We start from the raw sequence: 19,841 nt of genomic DNA, 5'->3' as shown, positions 1-19,841 counted from the left end.
TCAGGTCCGTGTGAGGCGCGGGGTGGTAATTACCTACTTACAAAAAGTAGGCAGTAGCATCGCTACGCTAGGATGTAGGTATGTAAAAAACGGCCCAGATGGTCTCGAGGCGGCCTAATGCATGCCCCGAGGCCGATCTGCCACTCTTGTAGTGGCCGAAGCTAAGACCGGTAGAATCGAGGCGCATGTTTGAGAAATGGACTTTGATTACCAAGCAACTGTTGAATAAGATGATTTGGCACCTAGCAGTACCCTTCCACCCTTTATTGGTTATATTCTACATCTGGTGCCTATGGGCTGATAATAGAGACGCGTAAGGGGCCTCGCCGTGTCACAAACAACATATAATACTTTGAGGATGAGAGCGAAAACATACGTGTCCCAAATGCAGAATTACTATTGGTGAAGAAGTATGCCAAATACTATACCCGGCAGTCATTCTGAACTTTTACCAGGAAAGTTCTAGTAAGAGCAGCTTTGGTTGACTGTTACAGCCGCAAGACACCATTGTCGGTTGCTCCAGTCTCACCTCGACTGGCATCACACAATATCACGGAAGTTGCTTACGGGGCCAGTAGATGTTGATTGCTTTCCTTTTGTTCTTGCTTCTTCTGTGGCAGATTGCATATTCCTAGCCCGTGTTCCTCTCTTCGGGCAATCGCCACTCTAGACCAAGGCTCCTGAACACTCTCTGCTCTGCTGTGATCATATCAGGGGCGGGCGCGCCGTCTGGTCCGCTCTCCAAATCCACCCAGGAGCCGTCAACGCGACTGCGCACACCGCTCGAATCAAACTTCAGTTGTTTCTCGGTTTTGCAATATCGCCGAAGGTCTCTTTGGAAAGTCGTCGCACTCGTCCAGCCCATAACCGCACAGCCAACTGTCTTCCATGGAGCAACGATGATATCCACTCGCCGGTGCGGATTAGGATTCTTCACAGCCGCCGAGCGGTCCCATTCCGGGTCTTGCCATACCACCATTGCCTTATCTAGCGTGTCGAAGCCGGAGCCTGCTTGTCGCTCGCTTTTCCACGGCAGCGGCTCTTGTCCACGGGCAGAATTTCTAGTGCTGATCGTAAGGACATGAGTAATGTGCCCAGAATGGACAAGGGCATTGACAATTTTCTCGATGAAAAGTAGAGTAGCAGCCGCATCTCTGTGACTGATGAGAACGTCCACATCGCCACTTTGGGACTTTCCTCTTCTGTATCCTCCAACGATCACCATCTCATAGCCTTTGTGTAGTTCGTTGGCATGCTCCAGAATGATGTCCGCGATGGCCTTTACTTCGGCACGGGGGATCTTGAGTAGAAACTCGTCATAGTACTTGACGCCAATCTGCTGGACTCGACTGAGCTGGTCCCAGCCGTATTCCACAATGTCGTCAAGGTCTCGCCAACCCTTACCGTAGAACTCCTGGGCTGTGGTTTCGCCAACACCCCAAATGTCATAGAAGAGTCTCAACACGCTGAGCTGAGCATCTAACTTCGCGTTCTCGACCTCTTCAATGCAGCCATTGGTTTGCCACTCATGGAAGAGGCTTGATATCTTTGGGCCACAGCCTGGTAGGTGATCGACCTCTAGAGGGCGTTATGTCAGTGTAAAATACTCCCCAAAAATTTATTGGGCCCTACTGTACCTCTCCGATTTGACAGTATATGCGGATATGCCGCCACTGCAGCAATACAAGTCGAGTATGCCCGGACGCCAATTTTGTCCCCCAGCAATGCTCTTGTGGTCCTGATCTCCTTGAGCTGCTCTATAAATGCGCTGCTAGGAGGATTGGGCAGTGTTGGCCTCTGGCAGGAGTACTTCGTGTGTAGAAAGCCTGGGACCGGTGGCAAATGCTGCTCGATGTCATGCTCCGACGTTGTCTCCTGAACGAACGCCGGCCGCTTCAGAGGCACTCCTGTCCTATGATGGTGTGAGCCCGGGTTGTAACTGTGCAGTACTTCCTGCATCACCGGCGCCGGAACCTGTTCGGCGCCAGCTTTGGCGTGCTTGAGGTTGTCCGGGGAATCCGTAGACGACCCTTGACTGTGCTGGCCCGACAGCTTCAGTCCTCGATATATGAGATATTCACCCAAGGGCAAAACCTCTCCTTGGGAAATCGAGTCAGTGAACCACGACAGTTTCACCACCTGCACGACCCCTTTCGTCGAGCAATCTTCTTCGTCAGAGGCAGTACTCGAGCCATCCTCAGGCAGAGCGTCGTCGGAAAGCTTACGGCGCTTGGCTGGGGGCGAATGGGGTTTGTCGTCAGGACCGACCTCTTCTGTTGCGATTTTCAGCCGTCTCAGCTCGAAAAGAGCTCTCTGCTTCTTCGATATCTTGCCCAAGATGACTTCTGCTTCATCGACGTCATAGGTCAATGAGGGGATCTGGCTCTGCAAATCAGGCAGATGGTCCGGGTCGATATTGGTCGGCAGCAGGTATATTGAGGGGAAAAGTAGTTGAGACATCCTGGACTTCAAGTCGTGAGGAAAACCGGCTTGGTGCGTGGAGTGGTTTGCATTTTGGAGAATCCTGGAGACGCCTGCATTGGCAGATGCCATGCAGCGTGGGAATGGTGTGGGAGCGCGAGCAACCCAACTAGAGCAACCAGAAAGTCACTCCAGTAACCAGACTGGTAAATTGTCTTCAGGCGCGTCTTTCTTTTCCCGAATCCTTAGGTATAGAACCTTGAAGATTCTAAGGGCTGAAACCCCACAACACGATGTTGCCCAATTCACGGGCCACGAGCAGGATAGTCAAATGTATATTGTACAAAAGAGCATGCGCTTCCAAGGACAACGATTTTTTGCATCATAAGTAGACAAAGCATGTCGCTCGTCGCAACATTAGTGGCGGCTTGGGTCCCCATTGATGTCTATATGGAGAGTATACCGAAGTAAAGGAAGGTGCCGACGATGACATGACGGCATGACTGCCGCACCTAACCTTGATTACCTAAGGTTATGCAGTGCAGTCGACTGATCAACACCACCGGATGGACATACTTTAGAGGTTTATTGGTGAAGTATCCAAGGTTATGAAAAAGAAATAGATCAATATGTTATTAATACGTGTCCGATGTATCTTCAAAGAAGTTCATCGAACGCCTAAGTCTGTTTGTTGAGCAGTAGGGACATCAACAAGACACCGGACTAATAAAACAGCCAGGCTTCCCCGATAGCTGGCAATTGATGTAATACATGTAGTATACGAGTAGTCGGGTGGTTATTCCACTTAAGTAACTAAATACTATATACCTTAATCGTTTATTACTATTACTATTAATTATTCCATTCGAGTGGTATAAGTATGGGCGGTCAGCCTGGTTATTCCGGTGTTTATTTGATGTCCCTACTGTGTTGAGGTCATGCTTACATTCGCTGGTAGCGGAATTTCGGAATTTCGAAAGACCGGGAATATTCCGTTCAGTGCAATCCAAAGACAAATGGAAATCATGCTCGTATAATCGATCAATGGCTGGGGGTCGTCGCATGCTTGGTTCCAGCAGAGCCAACGTTGAATAATTTTTTTTAACGTTTCTGCTTGTCCAATGTTTCTCAGCTGCTAATTATGCCATTCGTGCCTCACACGCATAACAACATGTCGGATTGTATGGATCTGCCTGGCCGCATTGTCCGATAACCAAACCGAATATTCCTTTGTGAGCGCACGCGCGGCGACTGGAGAAATCTTGACCATTGGGTTGCGCAGAAAAATAAGAGATTATCTCGACTCGGCGATCGACAGTTTTTTATTCAATCACGCTCACGATGGACAAAGCACAAACCCTCGTGCGCTCGGTGGCGCGCGCCTTCTACGACCCGACGCAGTTCGATCCCAGGCACATTGTCATTATCGATGCGCTGATTACGCACTCGGCCCTCCGCGACGATGATCTCTCCTACCTCATGGCGCAGAACACCAAAGACCTCCACAAGATCTGCGGCAAGCTGCGCGAAGACCGCTTCATCGAAGTCCACGTCAGAGCTGAGCTCAGGGAAGGTCAGCAGCGTCCCTCGAACCGAACATACTACTACATCGACTATCGCAAGGCAATCGACGCCATAAAATGGAGGGTCTACACGTTGGACAAGGCTGTCCAGGGCAACGCCGTGCCGGCCTCGGAGAAGAAAGAATACTTCTGCGCCTACTGCGGATCCGAATGGACCGCCATGGAGGTCTTGGACAAGATGGGACCGCAGGGCTTCATGTGCCATACTTGCGACAGCTTGCTCCAACAGGATCCGGAACGGCAATCTGGCGGTCATGAGCAGTCAACGCGGCTCAACAACCAGCTGAAGTTCATCACCGATCTTCTACCTGAACTGGACAGCGTTCTCGTCCCGGAAATGAACTTCGAGAAGGCATATGCATCGGCGCGCCCTGTCGAACGAGATGCCACCAACCAAGTGGCAGCGTCGGTGGCCGTGGACTCGAGTCTCAAGCCCACAGCGGTCAAGGGTATGGCAAACACAGGACCTACCAGCATCGCCATCAACATCACAGCCTCGGACGGCCCAGATGATGCCACCAAGGAGGCCGAGAGAATCAAGAAGGAGAAGATTGCTCAGCAAAATGCCCTGCCCGAGTGGCACACTACCAGTACTGTCACTGGCGCGTCATATTCTGCAGATCCGTCGACCTCGTTCAAGAAGGACGGGGATGAGGACAAGAAGCCCGAGCTCGGCACCGCCGACGACGGGGAGGATGCCGCGATCGACGACATGTTCGCGCGACTCAAGAAGGATCAGGAGGAGGCTGCCCGGAAAGCGGCGGAGGAAGAGGAGGATGACGAGGAGGATGACGAGGAGGAGGACGAGTTTGAGGATATCCCTGCTAGCAACACGGCCCCTTCCAGCCAGAAACGGCCAACGTCCAGTGGCGATACCAGCGCAGCCAACACCCCGGCTTCAGGCCCTGAAGACAAGCCGGCCAAGAAGGTCAAGGTTGAAGAGCCTGCGGATAATGATAGTGAGGACGAGGATATGGCCTTTGAGGACGTATAGCACTCTGCTTACCTAGATAGATATCTACCTAGATGCAAATGAACTGGCAACTACATTGCCTTCATTTATTAGAGAATCGCATTGACGTTTATTGGGGGCATTGCATTTGCTAGAATCAAAGCCGATTTTAATTTCATTGGAGCATCGCGTTAATTCGTTGTCGCCAGCATCCAATTTGATCAATGCAATAATGAGTACCTATCTTTACGGATGAGGACCCATAGGTATGGTAGCAAGAGCAACGAACGCACTTGTCAAACTCCAAAGCATTACCCCAAGAGCGACCTCCACAACCAGCAGGTGCGTTGGATAACCTCATTTACTTGTCTCAATATTCCTCACCCTCACGAGCCTCAGCACCACCAGCAGCTCACCTCACAAATCCTTTGGCGACCTGTACTGACCCTCTACCGACAATGATGGTGACCATCGAGCGACACTGTTTTCTGATTGACTTGGCAGCCGCTCTCTCATCGGCGTGAACACCTTTATTTCACTCACTAACGGTTTCACAAGAAGATCACCTTATTCGGTGTGCATGTGATACACAACGAGATGGCAGACCTAGGTAGCTGGTTCCGATTTGCCCCTCGATCAAGGACGCCGGTCACGCCGCGATCACCCGTCTCATCAGACCGTTTCAGTGTCCACGATGCGGAGGAGCAACGCAGACCTGGACCCATCCACATGTCAAGCTATCCAAGTCTCGCCACGCATGCTTCTTCTCTGTCGCTGGAGCCACAGGAACCGTCAAGCGCCGATCTTGTCGTCAACAATGAGGACAAAGTGCGGTAAGATATTGCCTCCCTGCCTGTTCGCAACTAACCAAGGTATGTACGTAACCTTACTTACAAGGGGGCTCACAGGTATAACCCGTCCTTGGACCAGATGGTCGAGGCGCTTCAGGTGAGCATCATGACCAATGGAAACTTGGCGCAGCTACCGGTTCACCTGAACTCGTACGTTCTCCGCCTCATTGAGGGCTTCAGCAATTGCCGGGAGCAACTCACGGCCAGGAACGCTGCCTGCGAGGAGGCCAAGCGCATGCAAGAAGACACATTCGATGACTTCTCGGCGCTGGCAGCAGAGTTCCGTCACCGTGAGGGGCAATACAAATCCGAAATTCGCCGGCTAGAGGTTCTCTTGGCCCAAAAAACTGGACTCGAGACGGTCACATTAGCGAGGACCAACAGCGTCTTGGACAGACGTCAGCCATATGCCGAGAACTTCCTTTCCAGACTACAAAAACGGCGCAGCGAGGCGAGAGCTCGCGACGCCGAATCACGGGCGGTGGCCTCGCAGCCTGCTGTTTCGTTCCTGCATGGCCATTCTCTCTCAACAGATGCGGAGGTCATGAGAGTTTTGGACCAAGGCAGACGTGTTGAGGGAATAGACGATAGCGATGACAAACGCAGACCATCTTCGAGTAAGTATCCTACGCCAGTATTAACGCCCTCTTCTTGGCCCTATGGTGCTTGCACAGAATTCGCTGCAGAAGCCACAACTGAAGCCACAACTGAAACCGATGCCCCATGGGGAAAGCTAACCATATGTAGGGTCTATACCAAACATCCTCAATACCGAATCGGACGTGAAGATTAGCGAGAAGTTCCGGCGTATGGATGCGGCTAGGGCTGAGTCTCCCAGACGCAAGCCAAGATTTCGAGCCAAAAATGCGGCTCTTGGGCCAGGAAACACAAATTCGAAATACCTGCGGACCATGTCGACAGAGCAGTCGCAACTAGGTACAGGAAGGTTAACGAGTGCCGGTAGTCCCGAGCCCTCCAAGCATAATACCGAAGCTATAGAGACTCGAGGAACGGTTAGCGAGAAAACCAGTGCTAGACTAGACGGTAACGACAGCGACGATTCCAGCACATCAGAACGGGCCGATCCTAAGAACAAGGCTCGGATATCAGTATCGCGTCAAAACGGTGGCGCCACATCAGGAACGAAAAGCGACCGAAGGTGTAACGTTGCTCGAGAAAACCGCTTCTCTTTTGCCGAGGGCGACGATGCTTTCACCACTGGAGCCGCCGAAAAAGCTACGCTCCAACCGAAAGGGGACCGCTCTTCTGCCGAGAAGGACGGTGTGTCGGCTACCGCGAGAACGTATGAGCAGGTTCGGCAGTCCCAAGCCACTCCTACGCCGGACCCTAGGTCCAGCCCCTTCTCAGCACGCCGCCGCACAACGAGCCTTCGCTCCCAGGGCAGTAGCGTCCCGCGCCAGCCACGTCCGCACCTTGACGGCCGACCGTTGACGTGGAGCCGCAGCCCCAAGCCGCCCACTAGCACGCCGACGCGGACCGCCGAAGACGTGTTTGCCGGTATCCGTAGCCACGACTCCACCGGGAGCATCAACACGGTGATCAGGGCCAGCTCTTCGCGCAGTGGCCAGAGTGTCGGCTCCCTGTCGCTGGCCGAATCCTCGGAGCTCGGCAAGGGGTCTCCGAACCCGCAGCAGCGAAAGCAGCGGCGAACACAGGGACGATCCAGTGCCCATATTGCAGCGTCTCTGGCTGTGGCGCGGGACAAGAGCCGACAGACGAGCCTGGCGTGGAGTTGATACCAGCAATGCACTTCTCAGAGCGTGGTAGTGATGCAGCAGGCAGTCAGGCATGCAGGCAGATCATCATGGGCTTTGGATGCCAAGAGTATGGCGCAGCGCCCCGTCGAGAAGGATTGCATGCTTATAGGGAAGAATGGCCTGATGAAGCAGTTTTTGATACCTTTTAAACTGTCAGATCAAACTTTGTAAGCGCACTCTAGTCAACAGCGGGTTTAGCCATGCACTAGAAGCTATTCCCGACTCGGTGCACGGCTGGTGTGAAGACACATTAACGCCATGGGCGTGTCAATGGAAACGGTTGGAGTTGGTAGATAGAACTCCTATCCGCCTTGGTAGCCTTTCGTACATACCACGGTACCTATCATTCGATAGCTCTAACGATGGCTTCTACTAACAGCCCTTTTACTGAACAATGCTGACGTGAGGCTTGACATGAGGACCCCCTCGGACGGGGCACAGCTCTAGACCTCTGGGGCTACGGAATTACGACGGTAGTAAGCATTAGAGAAACGCCCTTGGCTGTACTTGGGCGTCAGCTCCCCCCATCCATTCACAGTAGCTGTATGTAGCTAGGCATCGCGGAGCTGCCCTGTTCTACATCAACACATGGGTATCGATGGCGATGGAGCTCGAGTATCTCGGCAGCTTACATGCCACTGTGATTGAGTCCAACCACGACAGACTCACCTCGTCCCTGTCTATGGTACGAGGAGGGGAGGTTGTCAACTCCAAGGGCACGACACGATACTGCGTGGCTCGTTCGTGTCATACGGAGGAAGAGACAGGTAGATACGGAGTAGTCACAAGTACAACACTCCGGATATGGCTCTGAGCCGTTTCCTCCCCGCGCGACCCCTAAGCCCTCTCTCTCGCTCAGCCTTTTGCCTTACTTAGTCCCTCCCTCCACAACCGACCAAATATGGGGCACAGTGACGACAGGAAGCAATAAAGTCTGGCATCGTTGGATCGATAGACTACAGCGCGGCGAGAGTCGAGAGTTGAACCATTTCTACGTCGCGCAGGATTGGGTTCAATAATGGCATGCTTGAGAAGGGGGAAGGCGAATGTCTCGGCTTCGTAGTGAGAGAGGCAAGACCAAGACTAAGAAGAGCATGTACATACCACACCCCTCCTCTCTCTCACTCACTTTCTACGTTTGTTTCCCTTACCTGAACGGGGTTTCGAGCGTGCATCTGAGTATATGCATGTGTGTACGTGTGTGTATGGGTGTGTGGGTGCGGATGGTGGATGGTGGATGAGGGTGCTCTTCCGGGTTATCCTGACCCCCTCCCCTATATTCTCTCTTTCGCCGTCGTCGTCGTTGTCGTCATCCACCGATCGCTCTGGCGCCCGACCCGAGGGCAGACACGACTTCTTGCTAGACACTGTGTCACTTGATACTACATGCGCGTTCTGCAACGCGAGATGTGTGTTTATGGTTGTGTCGCCCCCCCCCCCCATCTTGAATGCACGTGCGTATATACGTGTACGCGCGTGTACGTATGTGTGAGTATCAGAGAGAGTTAGAGAGGGGAGGGGAAGGGTGAGGGGGGAGTGAGGAGTCGAGTGTGTGTATGCGTGTGTGTGACTTGATAGATCTGACATGCTTACCTTCCTTCCTTCCTTCCATTGATGGTGGATGGTGTTACTTGGGCCATATATGCAGCAAGGCATCGTATATCACCGATTGGAGGAGAAGTGCTGCTCTTGCCCTGCTACCCGTCCGTTTTCCGGAACAAAAGGGTAGGCAACGCAACGCAAAACGCAATCGAAACGGGCGCGGGTGGGAAGGCGGGGAGGGGGTGGTGGTTCGGCCGCCTGTGGCGCTGTGCTGTGCTTATCATTTGTACTGGGAGACGGGGGATGGGTGCTCGATTCACAGCGACACGATCTGTGCGACAACCGTACATGCAAGCCCACTCCTGCGTAACCCCAATGTGTATCTTTTTGTTATGCATGTATATTGTGTGTGCGTGTTTGTGTGATCAGGCTCTCTCTATCTCTCTCCACACCCTGAACAAGGGGAACTTCGTATAGCTAGGTACGTTACACGGAGATTTTGTTTAAAAAAGTACGAGGGGGGAGGGGGAAAAAGTAAGCAAGGGAGGGTATCACCAGATCGGTCGATAACCGAGTTCTCCATCCCTGTCCGTAGCTGAACCAGATCGCTGGGTTATACGGAATACTACTACAAACACATCTTCTTCCCACATTCACCATACACGAAAAAAGGATAGACGTAGACGAATGCAGGCAGGTGGGCGCCGACGCAATGGGGGCGACGTTATCGATGCCGCCTTCGAGGAACCACTGACCATTATTACTTACATCAGATATGATAGATGACAAGACTCTCGCACTATTCGAGGTTCATGCCCGCTGGGAGGAAGCAAGTCACATCGTTTTCCTCGCTTTTATCCACCGGTTCGTCACTAGATACGTATGTCTTGCGGACTCTCTTTTTTTTTCTCTCTCTTTCTTATTCCTTGCCGCCCATTACCTAACCTACCTACTTGTAATCCCTTGCTTACATACGATCTCGGGCAGAGAGGGGAGGCCGCATCCCTGCGGAATGTCTGAGATTGAGGAAAACAATCTGGACCGTTGGCGCTGCTTGCCAGATGCATCGAAACGGCCGGGAAAAGGGGGCAGGGGTCGAGGGGGGCCGCCAAGAGGGAGAAGTTACACACACACACTGCTTTACTCACGCGTTGGGGTGCAAGGGAGGACGGAATCGTGACTTGCCGGATACAGGAACAAAGCGGTTATCCACCGTTCCGCGGGTGTAATAGTATTGGTAGGCACGTATGTATGTACGGAGTATGTATGTACTTGTAGGCAGTAGTCATAACAAGAATGGATTGCGAGTATTGGCGGTTAGGCAGCGAAACCGGGTACATATGATGGATCCGTAATCCATAATCCATAATCCATAATCCAATCAATGCTGGTGACACAAATCTTTAGAGATTCGATCTTGCATTGATCGCCCTTTGCCTTTTTTTCTCAGTTGCCTTCTTTTTCTTTTCTTTTCACCTTCCTTTCCCACCGTTGTTTGCTTGTTGCCGTGTGTTCTATTCACCACATAATGCATGAGCTGGCATGGCATCGCGGCCTCTGATTGGTTCCCATGGTCGGCGACCTGAAGAAGCAAAAGGTGCCCACTAACCCAGTGCTGTGTGGCCCCCCCCCCATGTCAGTTGGCAATTGGGAGGGCCCTGCGCTGCGGGATACCACCTCAGACAGAGACAGAACAGGCCTGGCAGGGTTTCAATGCCTCAATTAAGGTGGGATGAACGTTCTGAGATCGACAATTCCGCACCCCCTCTTGGCATTGGGTTTCTTGGGCCCTGCCCCCTGTCACTTCTCTCCCCAATCAACAACCCTGTGCAGCTCACCCAGCCGGTTGGTACTACTAAAGGCAGAAAAGAAACGGGTACGCTATCCACCGCCCCTTGTTCCCTTTGCAGCCAATTGCCAGGGTTCGCCAAGGCCGCCAGCCCAGCCAGCCAGCCCCTGCAGACACAGGCAACAGGCTCCCAGGAAGCAAGCAGCTGACTGACGCACGATGGATGGGCAAGGGACAAGGGCGTTGCGGAAGATGAGAAGCGGAGGCGGCAATGCCAATATCTCATTTGGCTACTCTAATACTGCGCAGTAGTCGACGTCGACTTGGCCCAATGACAGCCCATCCTGGCCCAACAATCCCGCCATGTACTACGCCATCCCAAGACGAACTGCTGAAACACACCAGCTTCTTCTGAAGCTGAAGCACACACAAGCACAGTCCAGCACTGCCCCGGCAGCATGAATTGCTTGTCTTTAGCTGTGTCACTAGCCGCGACAGCTCCCTATTAAATGGACCGAAAGTGCAGAAACAGGGAAGAAGGAACTTACCGTAGTAGGTAAGCAAGCAAGCAAGTACTATTTATGCATATGTAAGCAAGTAAGCAACAAGCTAGGTGGGATTTAGGCGCCTCGTGCGCGCCCGCGTGGCTTTACAAGTGGGCTACCGGTTTTTCCGTCGGGCAGCAGCTCTACCGTTCGGTAACGTCCATTGATGTTGTTTCTTGTGGTGATGTATTGGAAAGGATGGGATGTTAGGGAGGGACGGACCCCACTGCGGCACAGATTCTCGCCCTGTTCGAGCCCGAGAACATCGTCATCTCGACAGTCGCATCGGCTGTTCACCTCACATGGCCACTTCTGGATCAGGCAGACCAAGCAAGCAGCAGGCCCAAAGCAGTAAGACGGAACTTCCAGTGCATTGGCAGGCAGATGAAGAAAAGGAATGGGATCGGTGGAGATGGATGCACAAGATCTACTTTGCAAAGTAGCGGCCCACCCCCCAAAGCAACGGCGGGCTATCATCATTGTCGATCGCCTCTGCAAGTCCATGCGACCTGAAAAGGGCAGCAGAGTCGAAACAGGGAATGATGCAAGAGTGCACTAGGCTGCATTGAGGAGCCAGGCGGAAGAACCCCTTCATCTCCCTCATCATCGTCAGCGCCATCATCATCATGCCTTCCCCACCGACTCCGTCGCCGACGAACGGTGAGCCGCAGCCCAGTTCAGACATGGGCCAGAAACGGCATAGTCCCGGGTCTTGCTAGTCCCGCGATCGATAGTCCAGCGAGAGACGGTTGGCATGCTAACTATGTAGCTACTATGTAGGAGGTAGCCAGCCAGCCAGCAACGCAACGCAACGCAGCTGCATTCAGCTCGCAAGAACTGGAGTCGCACAATTACGCAAATGGGCAGGCAAGCCCACGAAAACGTTGCAACGGTCAGCTTGGGCTAGCCCCAGCCCAACCCAGCGGAATTCCTTGCTTGCAAGCCAGGAGGGCCATGGCTAGCCACAAGCACTGTAACACTGCCATGCCGACGAATTGAGACTATTGGCTACCTCGTGAGATTGGTAGATCGAAATCTGTGCGCCACGCCAAATGTGTCAATCCTCAACTGACAGACGAGACCTTCTTTCTTGTCTCGTCTCTGAGAGGGAGGGTCTTGTCTTCAAGTACTTTAACTACGACAGCGCGCGATGCACTGACACCGACACACCACACCACCAAAAGATCAGATCACCCACACCCAAATCTCGTACAAGTTCAGTCAGTCGTACTCGGGTCTCTGTACTATCGAAGAGCCTAATGCAAGGGTCAGGTTTGTTGGTATTTGCAGAAACCCGGGCAAGCAGGATGTAGGTCAGAGATCTAAGGATATCGTTGAGCCGTTGAACCGAACGGAGATTTGATAGTCAATCGACGAAACAAAATGCGTGGCGGTGGCCAGTGGGCCAAGGGTACCTAAAGGAAGAGAAGGGCCCATCCATGCTTGCTGTGTGACTTGTTTCGATCACACACGCAGGCAAGGCCCAGGCCCAGGCAAGGCAATCAAACGGGAAGGGACCCGGAGGAGGGGGTAGCGATGTTATGCAAGGGCTGGCTTGGATTACTGTGCAACCACCCGGCCGGCGCTGTGCCCGAGGCAAGAGAGAAAAAAAAAGTTCCGATACGCCGTGCCTCGTTCAACCGGCCATAGTACCATAACCGCACGCACAGTATGCCAGACATGGACAGCATTTGGGACGGGGAACCGAGCAAGTGGAACGAAGCAACAAAGCGGCCACGATGGCCCGCGGCATTGCGGCATGGCATGGCATGCAACGAGCGTTCCAATATACTTAAGCTTGTTTCACCGCAGTACGAGAGAGGAAACGTGGGCAAACGAATCCAGACGTGAGTGCGTTGTGGTACACGGCAAGACAGGAAAAGAAAAAGGATCTGTCCGAATGCGTGGCTGATCGGTGTTCGGCGGCAATGGATGGACACCAAGCAGATTGTCAATCCACCGAGCTGGGTCAACAATGTTCTCTCGCACACTCACTGCACTCACCCACCAACACACTCACCCTCTGTTGTTGTTGTTGTTGTTGTTGTTGTCGTTGTCGTCGTCGTTGCTTTTGGGCCGGGTTTTTCCTTCTTCTTGCCCACTCCTTCTTCCACCGTTCTAGCGCAGTTCGACTGCGTGCGTCGGGGGATTTTGAATCATTGTGCACTCACTTGCAATTCCAAATCTTAATTACAGCGGGCTGCAGGCGGCGGTCGGGTTTTCCTGCGCAAATTGGATATGCATCGTGACCTGGAACTATTGGCTGCCGATGGGAATTCCTTGTCAGGGTGTGTGAAGGGGGGGTGAGGATGAAACGGGGATCCCTAGTCCATGTCAACGGCCGTTGTGTTGGATCTTCAGCAACGAAAGCGAAGGGGGGGGGGTGTCGCTAGCCTTGCTACTAAGCTGGGTACGGGGGTCACAGAGAAACAGAAGAAAAAAAGCAAAGCGACCTGCGCCAGCCCCACGCAAGGATCAATCACTTACCACACGCCCCCCTACCCCCATGTCGAGTTACAATGATCTGCCCGTTGACGGTCGATCAACTCCCTCTCTGCCGGTAACATGCTTATTTGTAGGTGACCAGCTAATCAACTCACTATTTTGTCCAGCCTCTGTCTCTCTATCCATCTCCATTTCCATCTCTATTTCCCCCCACCGAAAAAAGAGATAGAGAGCAAATAGATGAATGAATGGTACGATTTGTTGATGGGCTATAGATGAAAAAAATAAGCATTAGACATCACCGCCACTGTTGTGGTCCCTCAACGAAATGCGTGACGTTCTATCTGGACTCCGGTGGTGAGAATGAATGCCAACGTTTGCGTGCACGCGTTGGTTTGATGTCGGCGGCTGCTGTCCCTTGATGTCCCTTGATGACATGACCCAGCCCGTTGTCGTTAGGTTTTGCGGGTGCGCGGTTCCTCATCGTCCATCTCCTTTTCTGTTGCTGGGTATCCATCAGCCTTTCCTGCTCAAACTCATCCGGACTCAGCAGCAGCAGCAGCAGCCAATGTTACTCAACATCAGCTCACGCAACGCACGCACCACCCAGCCGCAGCATGACCGCACGGCGCGCGCACATTCTATTGCTCTCCTTGTGAGCGAGCACTGATGCCCGTTTCGTTTCGGATTTTCCAATTTTTCATCTTTTCGGATGGTCGGTTTGCCTGGGCTGGTTGTTGGTGGTGGGTAAAAATGGGCAACTATCAAAGTATCGTAGCATGGCCCATGTGCGCACACACAGCCGCCCCGGCAAACCCGCCCCGGAGCGCTTTCTATCAGTCAGGCGACAAGAGCCAGGAAACGCCCAGCCGTTGGAAATGGCTGGGCAAGCGTAGTCGCCCCACGGGTCTGTGTCCTGTTGTATATTTTCTCGCCTTCTCTATTATGCTCTTGTCACTCTATCTCTCGCGCGAGCGAGTGCGCGGCCGGCGGCCCCCCCCTCGCTCTATTTGACGCCTTTGCCGCTGAGCCCTTTCCCCCCGTTGCCCCTAAAATGTCTCCTCGATAGTAGCGGTGGGCATCCATCGCGCCAGTGAGCGCGCGGGCGGAACGACACGTTCGTTCACAACAGTGCTCTCTGCTGTGATTCGTGAAGCTAGGGGCCGGGAACGGCCTGCCTTACATGTCACTCTACGGTAGCCCGACGAATCGTCGTTTCGTCTAAGTGAGTAAGAAACCTCCGGTAGGGTAGGGTAGGGTGGGAGGAGAAAAAAAAAAGAGCGAGATCCCATAGGGCCAAGTGTCTCCTCCCCAAACGCGAGAGCCAGAGCCACGCCCGGCCGTTGTCGATCTCGGTCGACCCTAAGATTGAATCCAATTCCAAGAAAGAGGGTAGGTAGTAGTAGGAGAGAGACCAGCACTACTGTAGCTTGCTGTTAGGTCATCATGGCTAATTTTACATTGCTGGTGGCCGCGGCCCTATTGTCCTGTCCCCTCCTCCCCTTAACTTGTCAATACATAGGTAGGTAGTAGTTTTGTTTTTTAAACGCTCCTATTCTTGGTTTACGTGCGCAATGCGGCCGGTGTGTGACGCCGTTGACGCCGCCGTCTCCTTGCCTCGCCCACTAACCCACCTGTCTAACTTTCCCTAGCCCAGCCTTTCCCTCATCGTACTGCTACCAGTACCTAGTCCGTAATACTGGGCCGCCGTTCAGCAGGCAAGGCAGGTAAGATCGTACATGGCAAGGAGGAATGGCCCCGGGAGCAAAAAGTGCAAGTGCAAGTGCAAGGACCGATTGGGACACGGGCTAGGCTAGGACTTGTTCCCAACACGGCAACCTCTTATTCACGTTTTGGCTGCAAACGGCATAGAGGCGCCACTTGGTCAAGTTGGATCATCGTCTTTTCAGATTAGCACAACTGCCTTTCGGGGCCTTTTTCTGTGGTAAGTCCGTCAATGGTTCATGTGTTGTGGCTCGACACCCAGGGCGACTGCTTGTGAACGCATCATCATCGCGATTTGGCTGACTGAAATATGGTTGCTTGTACGTGGGCAATGATCTCATCACTCAGAATAGTGTCTTGAATGTGGTGGCCCAACTTGTGCCCACGGGCGAGTAGGCAAGTAGACGGAGTAAACACAGAATTGCGGCTTTTCACACGCAAAAGAGGCAGCATTGGAAGCAGCAGTTTGAGGTATGTCAAATTATCTCATTATTTCGCTGGACATGGCAGCGAATCTTGACTAGTAGGTTGGTCTCATGACATCTCGTCACATGTATATGTTGTGGTATCGCTTTTTGTGAGGGAGAAGAAAAACAAAAGACAAGAGTCTGGCTCGATCAATCCGTATGCTCCCCATCCCAGCGGCCAGCTCACCCAACGCCGAAACTTTATACAGTTTCCCAGGAAGAGCCTGTTCCAGCCCAGGATATCCTTCTCTCAATGTGGTATCAACACCCCTTGTCCCATAGCCCATAAATACATGTCTCCTATAACGCCCGTCGAAATAATGCTGTGATTTGTGATTACGAAAGTAGATTGCCCACTTTCATCCTCGAGTCCTTTGATGCGTCGGTGCGTAGTGTACCCGACGCGATCGGAGAGTTGGGTGCAGTTGGCAGCTGCGACGACGACTCCAAAGTTGCGCGGATAGGCGGTAATCGCATTTCCGGGCCGGTATACAGCACCGATACCTTGGGGCAGGATCGCTGCTCAAAGACGACGGGCGGCGAGCAGCCTTCGTGACGTCGCAGCGGCGGCAGCTCGACAGGGGAGCCGGGGTGGCCGGCAGAGGTCGGCGATGTGGTGTAGTGGGATCCGCTCTCACCCTCCCAGAAAGACTCGCCTCCAGGAGATGTGCTTGACGGTGAGGGCAGGCCCGAGTGAGCGCCTCCCCAGCAGTATTGCGGGAACCGCCCCGTCGCGGTCGGTGAAAGCGTCGTCGGGTAGACGGTGTATGGTGGTATGGCGCCCGGCAGCTGCAGGGGCTCGGGTCTGTGGTAGGGAGAGTGTACAGAGTGCACCATCGACTCGTCGTATCCGGGACCGCGCCGGCGATGCAGCCGCCGACGGCGGTTCATGCTCCCGTTCCACCAGTTTTTAACAGCGTTATCGCTGCGGTTTGATAATCTCCGTGCAATCTCGGCCCACCGCTTGCCGAGTTCCCCCACCAGCTTCTCGATAAGCATGCCTTCTTCCGGCGAGATGGGGTCGTGGTTGAGCGTGGGCTTGAGGTTTTGGTGGTACCGCTCTCGGCATTGCTTGGGTGTCCTCGAGTCCAACATCTGTGCGATCTTGACCCAGTTCAGTGCTCCTTGGCTGTTTACGAGCTCCATGAGTGTGTGGTCCTCCTCCGTGGACCAGGGTCCTCTCCGTTGGTTCGCCATGTCGTCGATGTGCTTGCCTCCACTAACGATCCTCTTCCCGGCTATAGGAAGTAGGCGGCTATCGACGTTTATTAAAACGTCGAGCAACGGGTATCGAGAAATTTCCGATGCTTTCCCTCGTAATACACACAGAGTTTCCAATGTGCCTGGTAACGTCTAAACGCTGATTATATGATACAGTTTCGACGAAGACGGACGACTGAGAGAGCGAGAGAGATAGAGGGAGAGGGAGGGAGAGAAAGACGTGGTATCCGCAGTATAAGGTATATAAAGTTCAGAAAGATGAGGAATGCAACGGCGGAGAGGGTATCAATGTACAAAAGTTAATAATAGAGAGACAGGAATCGAGCAGTGATATAGATGACTTGAGATCGTCTGGGGTGTAGCAGGCTAGGTCTGGAATGAATCGGAGGGACGGTATGGATTTATAAACGACTATTGGAGTTGGGCAACCAGACATATGTATGGGGCTGAGCCAAGCCAAGTACCATCGTATCCGTGACCAGGGGCGTAGGTATGGGAAGGACACCCACTGGTATTACCCTACTAGAACAGATCTGAGCAGGGCTGATGATTGGCAAAAGCAATGTCTAACAGGGGTACATGAAGAGATTGATCTGTGTACAGACTGAACTGTAGGTCACGGGAGGTACGACACATAGTGGGGGGAGCGGCGGGCTGGCGAGGAGGAGGACCGCAGGTAGAAGACCGGGGCCAGCTAGTTAGAGTCGATGAGCGACGCAGGCATGCTGGCCTGACGACTAGTGTACCGAGATAGGTCGTAGGTAGAGCAGGCCAAGCTTGGAACTTGGAAACCCCCGGTACCGTGTGTGTGAGAGCTCGAGTGGGCGAGTGTGCGGGCGGGCGTGTGTGCCTTCCTGGTTGGGGAAAACAACGACCTCTCCAGTACATGCTGCCACCTACACTGCCAAGAGCAACTGCCAGCAGCAACAGCGCCCCGTAGACAGATGAGGCAGGGATCATGGCTTCAATCTCGAAGCCATAGAGCAACCGGGGAGGTACAGGAATCGTTAGGGTACAGCCATTTCGCCGGGGTGGGAGGTGGAAGGGTAACTTGGGGGGTGGGGATAGCAGCAGGGCATGGCATGGACAAGGGGTGGACGGGAGGGAGTGCTTGTATGTACCGAAGCACTCCTCCCCCGTTCCAGCATCCCCCACCCCCCCTGCCCTCTGGGTCACGTAGGTATGTACGGATGTATTCCCAGCACTGTTCTGGAGCTGCTGTAGACTTCTGCCACAGCAGAAGCTCTCATGTCTCCATCAAGGTGTTCTGCGTCCACGACCACGTAACAAGTAGCACGGCCTCTCGACCGTGACAGACGAGACAGAGACAGTGTGGATTGCCACGAGGTAGTTAGCGTCAGATAAGGAGCTACGTAGGGGCCAAGTCCAAGCTTGCTCGCTCGCTCGCTCGCTTTCTCCCGTCCGTCCCTTCCAGTCAGTTCAGTTCAGTTCAGTCAATGACGGCCCATAGGTGTCAAGTGTATTAAGGCAGGTAGTCGTGCTCTCTGGGCGGCAGGCGTGGATTTGAGTTCTTCTGGGCCCAGGTCTCTTCGCGGGGAGGCTCTAAGACGCCATGGCCCGTGGTAGGAAGTAAGAAAAAGCAGGGCAGCGGAAGGCCAACTCTCCCTGGAAGTCTATTTCTCGATGACAGCTGATGGGCGAGAGGTAGTTAGCCCGAAGGGGAAAACTAGCAGTCAGCGTCATCAACGGGCAGTCCCAGATAGGGCTAGGGGCGACCCAGCCGGTGGGATGAACGGTAGAAGCGGCACTCGAGACAGAACAAGAAGCATGTATTGTGTGTACATTGTTTTTTTCTTGTATGGGCTTGCACTCAACATACCTTCAATGTTCTTGCTGCTAGCCGCAGAAGGGACCAGCCATAATGGGGCCTTACCCAGACTGGTTCTACTACACGAGACCGTCTTGGTTTGCGGGCCGAAGGGGCTCCTAACAAAGCATTTTCATTGATTCAAATCTCGTTCGTTATTTCTTGCTTCTTGGCGAAGGCCAAAAGGCTGCCCATGGGGCCTAATGGGGAGGCCGAGATTCAACAAAATTCAAAATTCAAAACCTCTTTGCTTTGCCTGCCTGGCTGGTGCTGGCTGGGTGGGTAGGGACCAGCACGCAAGAGGGAATGCCAAGAGGATTTCATCTCAGACGGCAATGGCGACGATCGTATTCAGTTGTTGTGCTGCTTGCTGCTCCTGTGACGTGTGCATTTTACGGTGCAGGTACTGACTGTAATGAGCTAGGAATCCAGGCCAAAAAGAAAAAAGGAAGAAACGAAACTTGGTGCATTGGATTGGTTCCAAGGGAACGGACCTCCCCCACCCCCAGTTAAATTATGCCACTCAGTTCAATTTAACTTTTCAGCAGGCCAGTTTTACCACTGCAGAATACCAGACATGCCAATAAGCTCCCAGCAACCTCCCAGCTCCCAGCTCCCAGCACCCCTTCTGCCCTCAGCCCCCCTGTGCAGCCCCCCTGTGAAGGTCCCCTGTGCAGCCCAGTCCCTTGTGCAG

At 53.3% G+C, this 19,841-nt stretch overlaps 4 protein-coding genes across 4 annotated transcripts; 2 read left to right on the top strand and 2 right to left on the bottom strand.

Moving 5' to 3' along the window:
* Nucleotides 1–631: 631 nt before the first annotated feature.
* PG985_000576 (uncharacterized protein) lies at nt 632–2,460 on the bottom strand (the record flags this gene model as incomplete). The annotated part of the gene is made up of 2 exons (XM_066820345.1): nt 632–1,578; nt 1,638–2,460. The coding sequence occupies 2 exons, from the start codon at nt 2,458–2,460 to the stop codon at nt 632–634; spliced, it is 1,770 nt and encodes a 589-aa protein (XP_066691224.1).
* Nucleotides 2,461–3,762: 1,302 nt separating this feature from the next.
* Nucleotides 3,763–4,998, top strand: PG985_000575 (transcription initiation factor TFIIE subunit alpha; the record flags this gene model as incomplete). Its single annotated transcript, XM_066820344.1, has 1 exon — nt 3,763–4,998. The coding sequence occupies one exon, from the start codon at nt 3,763–3,765 to the stop codon at nt 4,996–4,998; it is 1,236 nt and encodes a 411-aa protein (XP_066691223.1).
* Nucleotides 4,999–5,553: 555 nt separating this feature from the next.
* Nucleotides 5,554–7,564, top strand: PG985_000574 (uncharacterized protein; the record flags this gene model as incomplete). The annotated part of the gene is made up of 3 exons (XM_066820343.1): nt 5,554–5,789; nt 5,865–6,424; nt 6,555–7,564. The coding sequence occupies 3 exons, from the start codon at nt 5,554–5,556 to the stop codon at nt 7,562–7,564; spliced, it is 1,806 nt and encodes a 601-aa protein (XP_066691222.1).
* An 8,870-nt stretch (nt 7,565–16,434) lies between these two features.
* On the bottom strand, nt 16,435–17,295 carry PG985_000573 (uncharacterized protein; the record flags this gene model as incomplete). Its single annotated transcript, XM_066820342.1, has 1 exon — nt 16,435–17,295. One exon carries the CDS (start codon nt 17,293–17,295, stop codon nt 16,435–16,437), a length of 861 nt encoding a protein of 286 aa, XP_066691221.1.
* Between the last annotated feature and the right edge of the window lie 2,546 nt (nt 17,296–19,841).

This window comes from Apiospora marii, assembly GCF_038362585.1.
Source record: "Apiospora marii strain CBS 49790 chromosome Unknown utg000001l_segment0_segment0, whole genome shotgun sequence".
NCBI lineage: Eukaryota > Fungi > Ascomycota > Sordariomycetes > Amphisphaeriales > Apiosporaceae > Apiospora > Apiospora marii.
The sequence above is the reverse complement of the archived record's forward strand: the minus strand, read 5'-3'. Positions and strand labels throughout refer to the sequence as shown.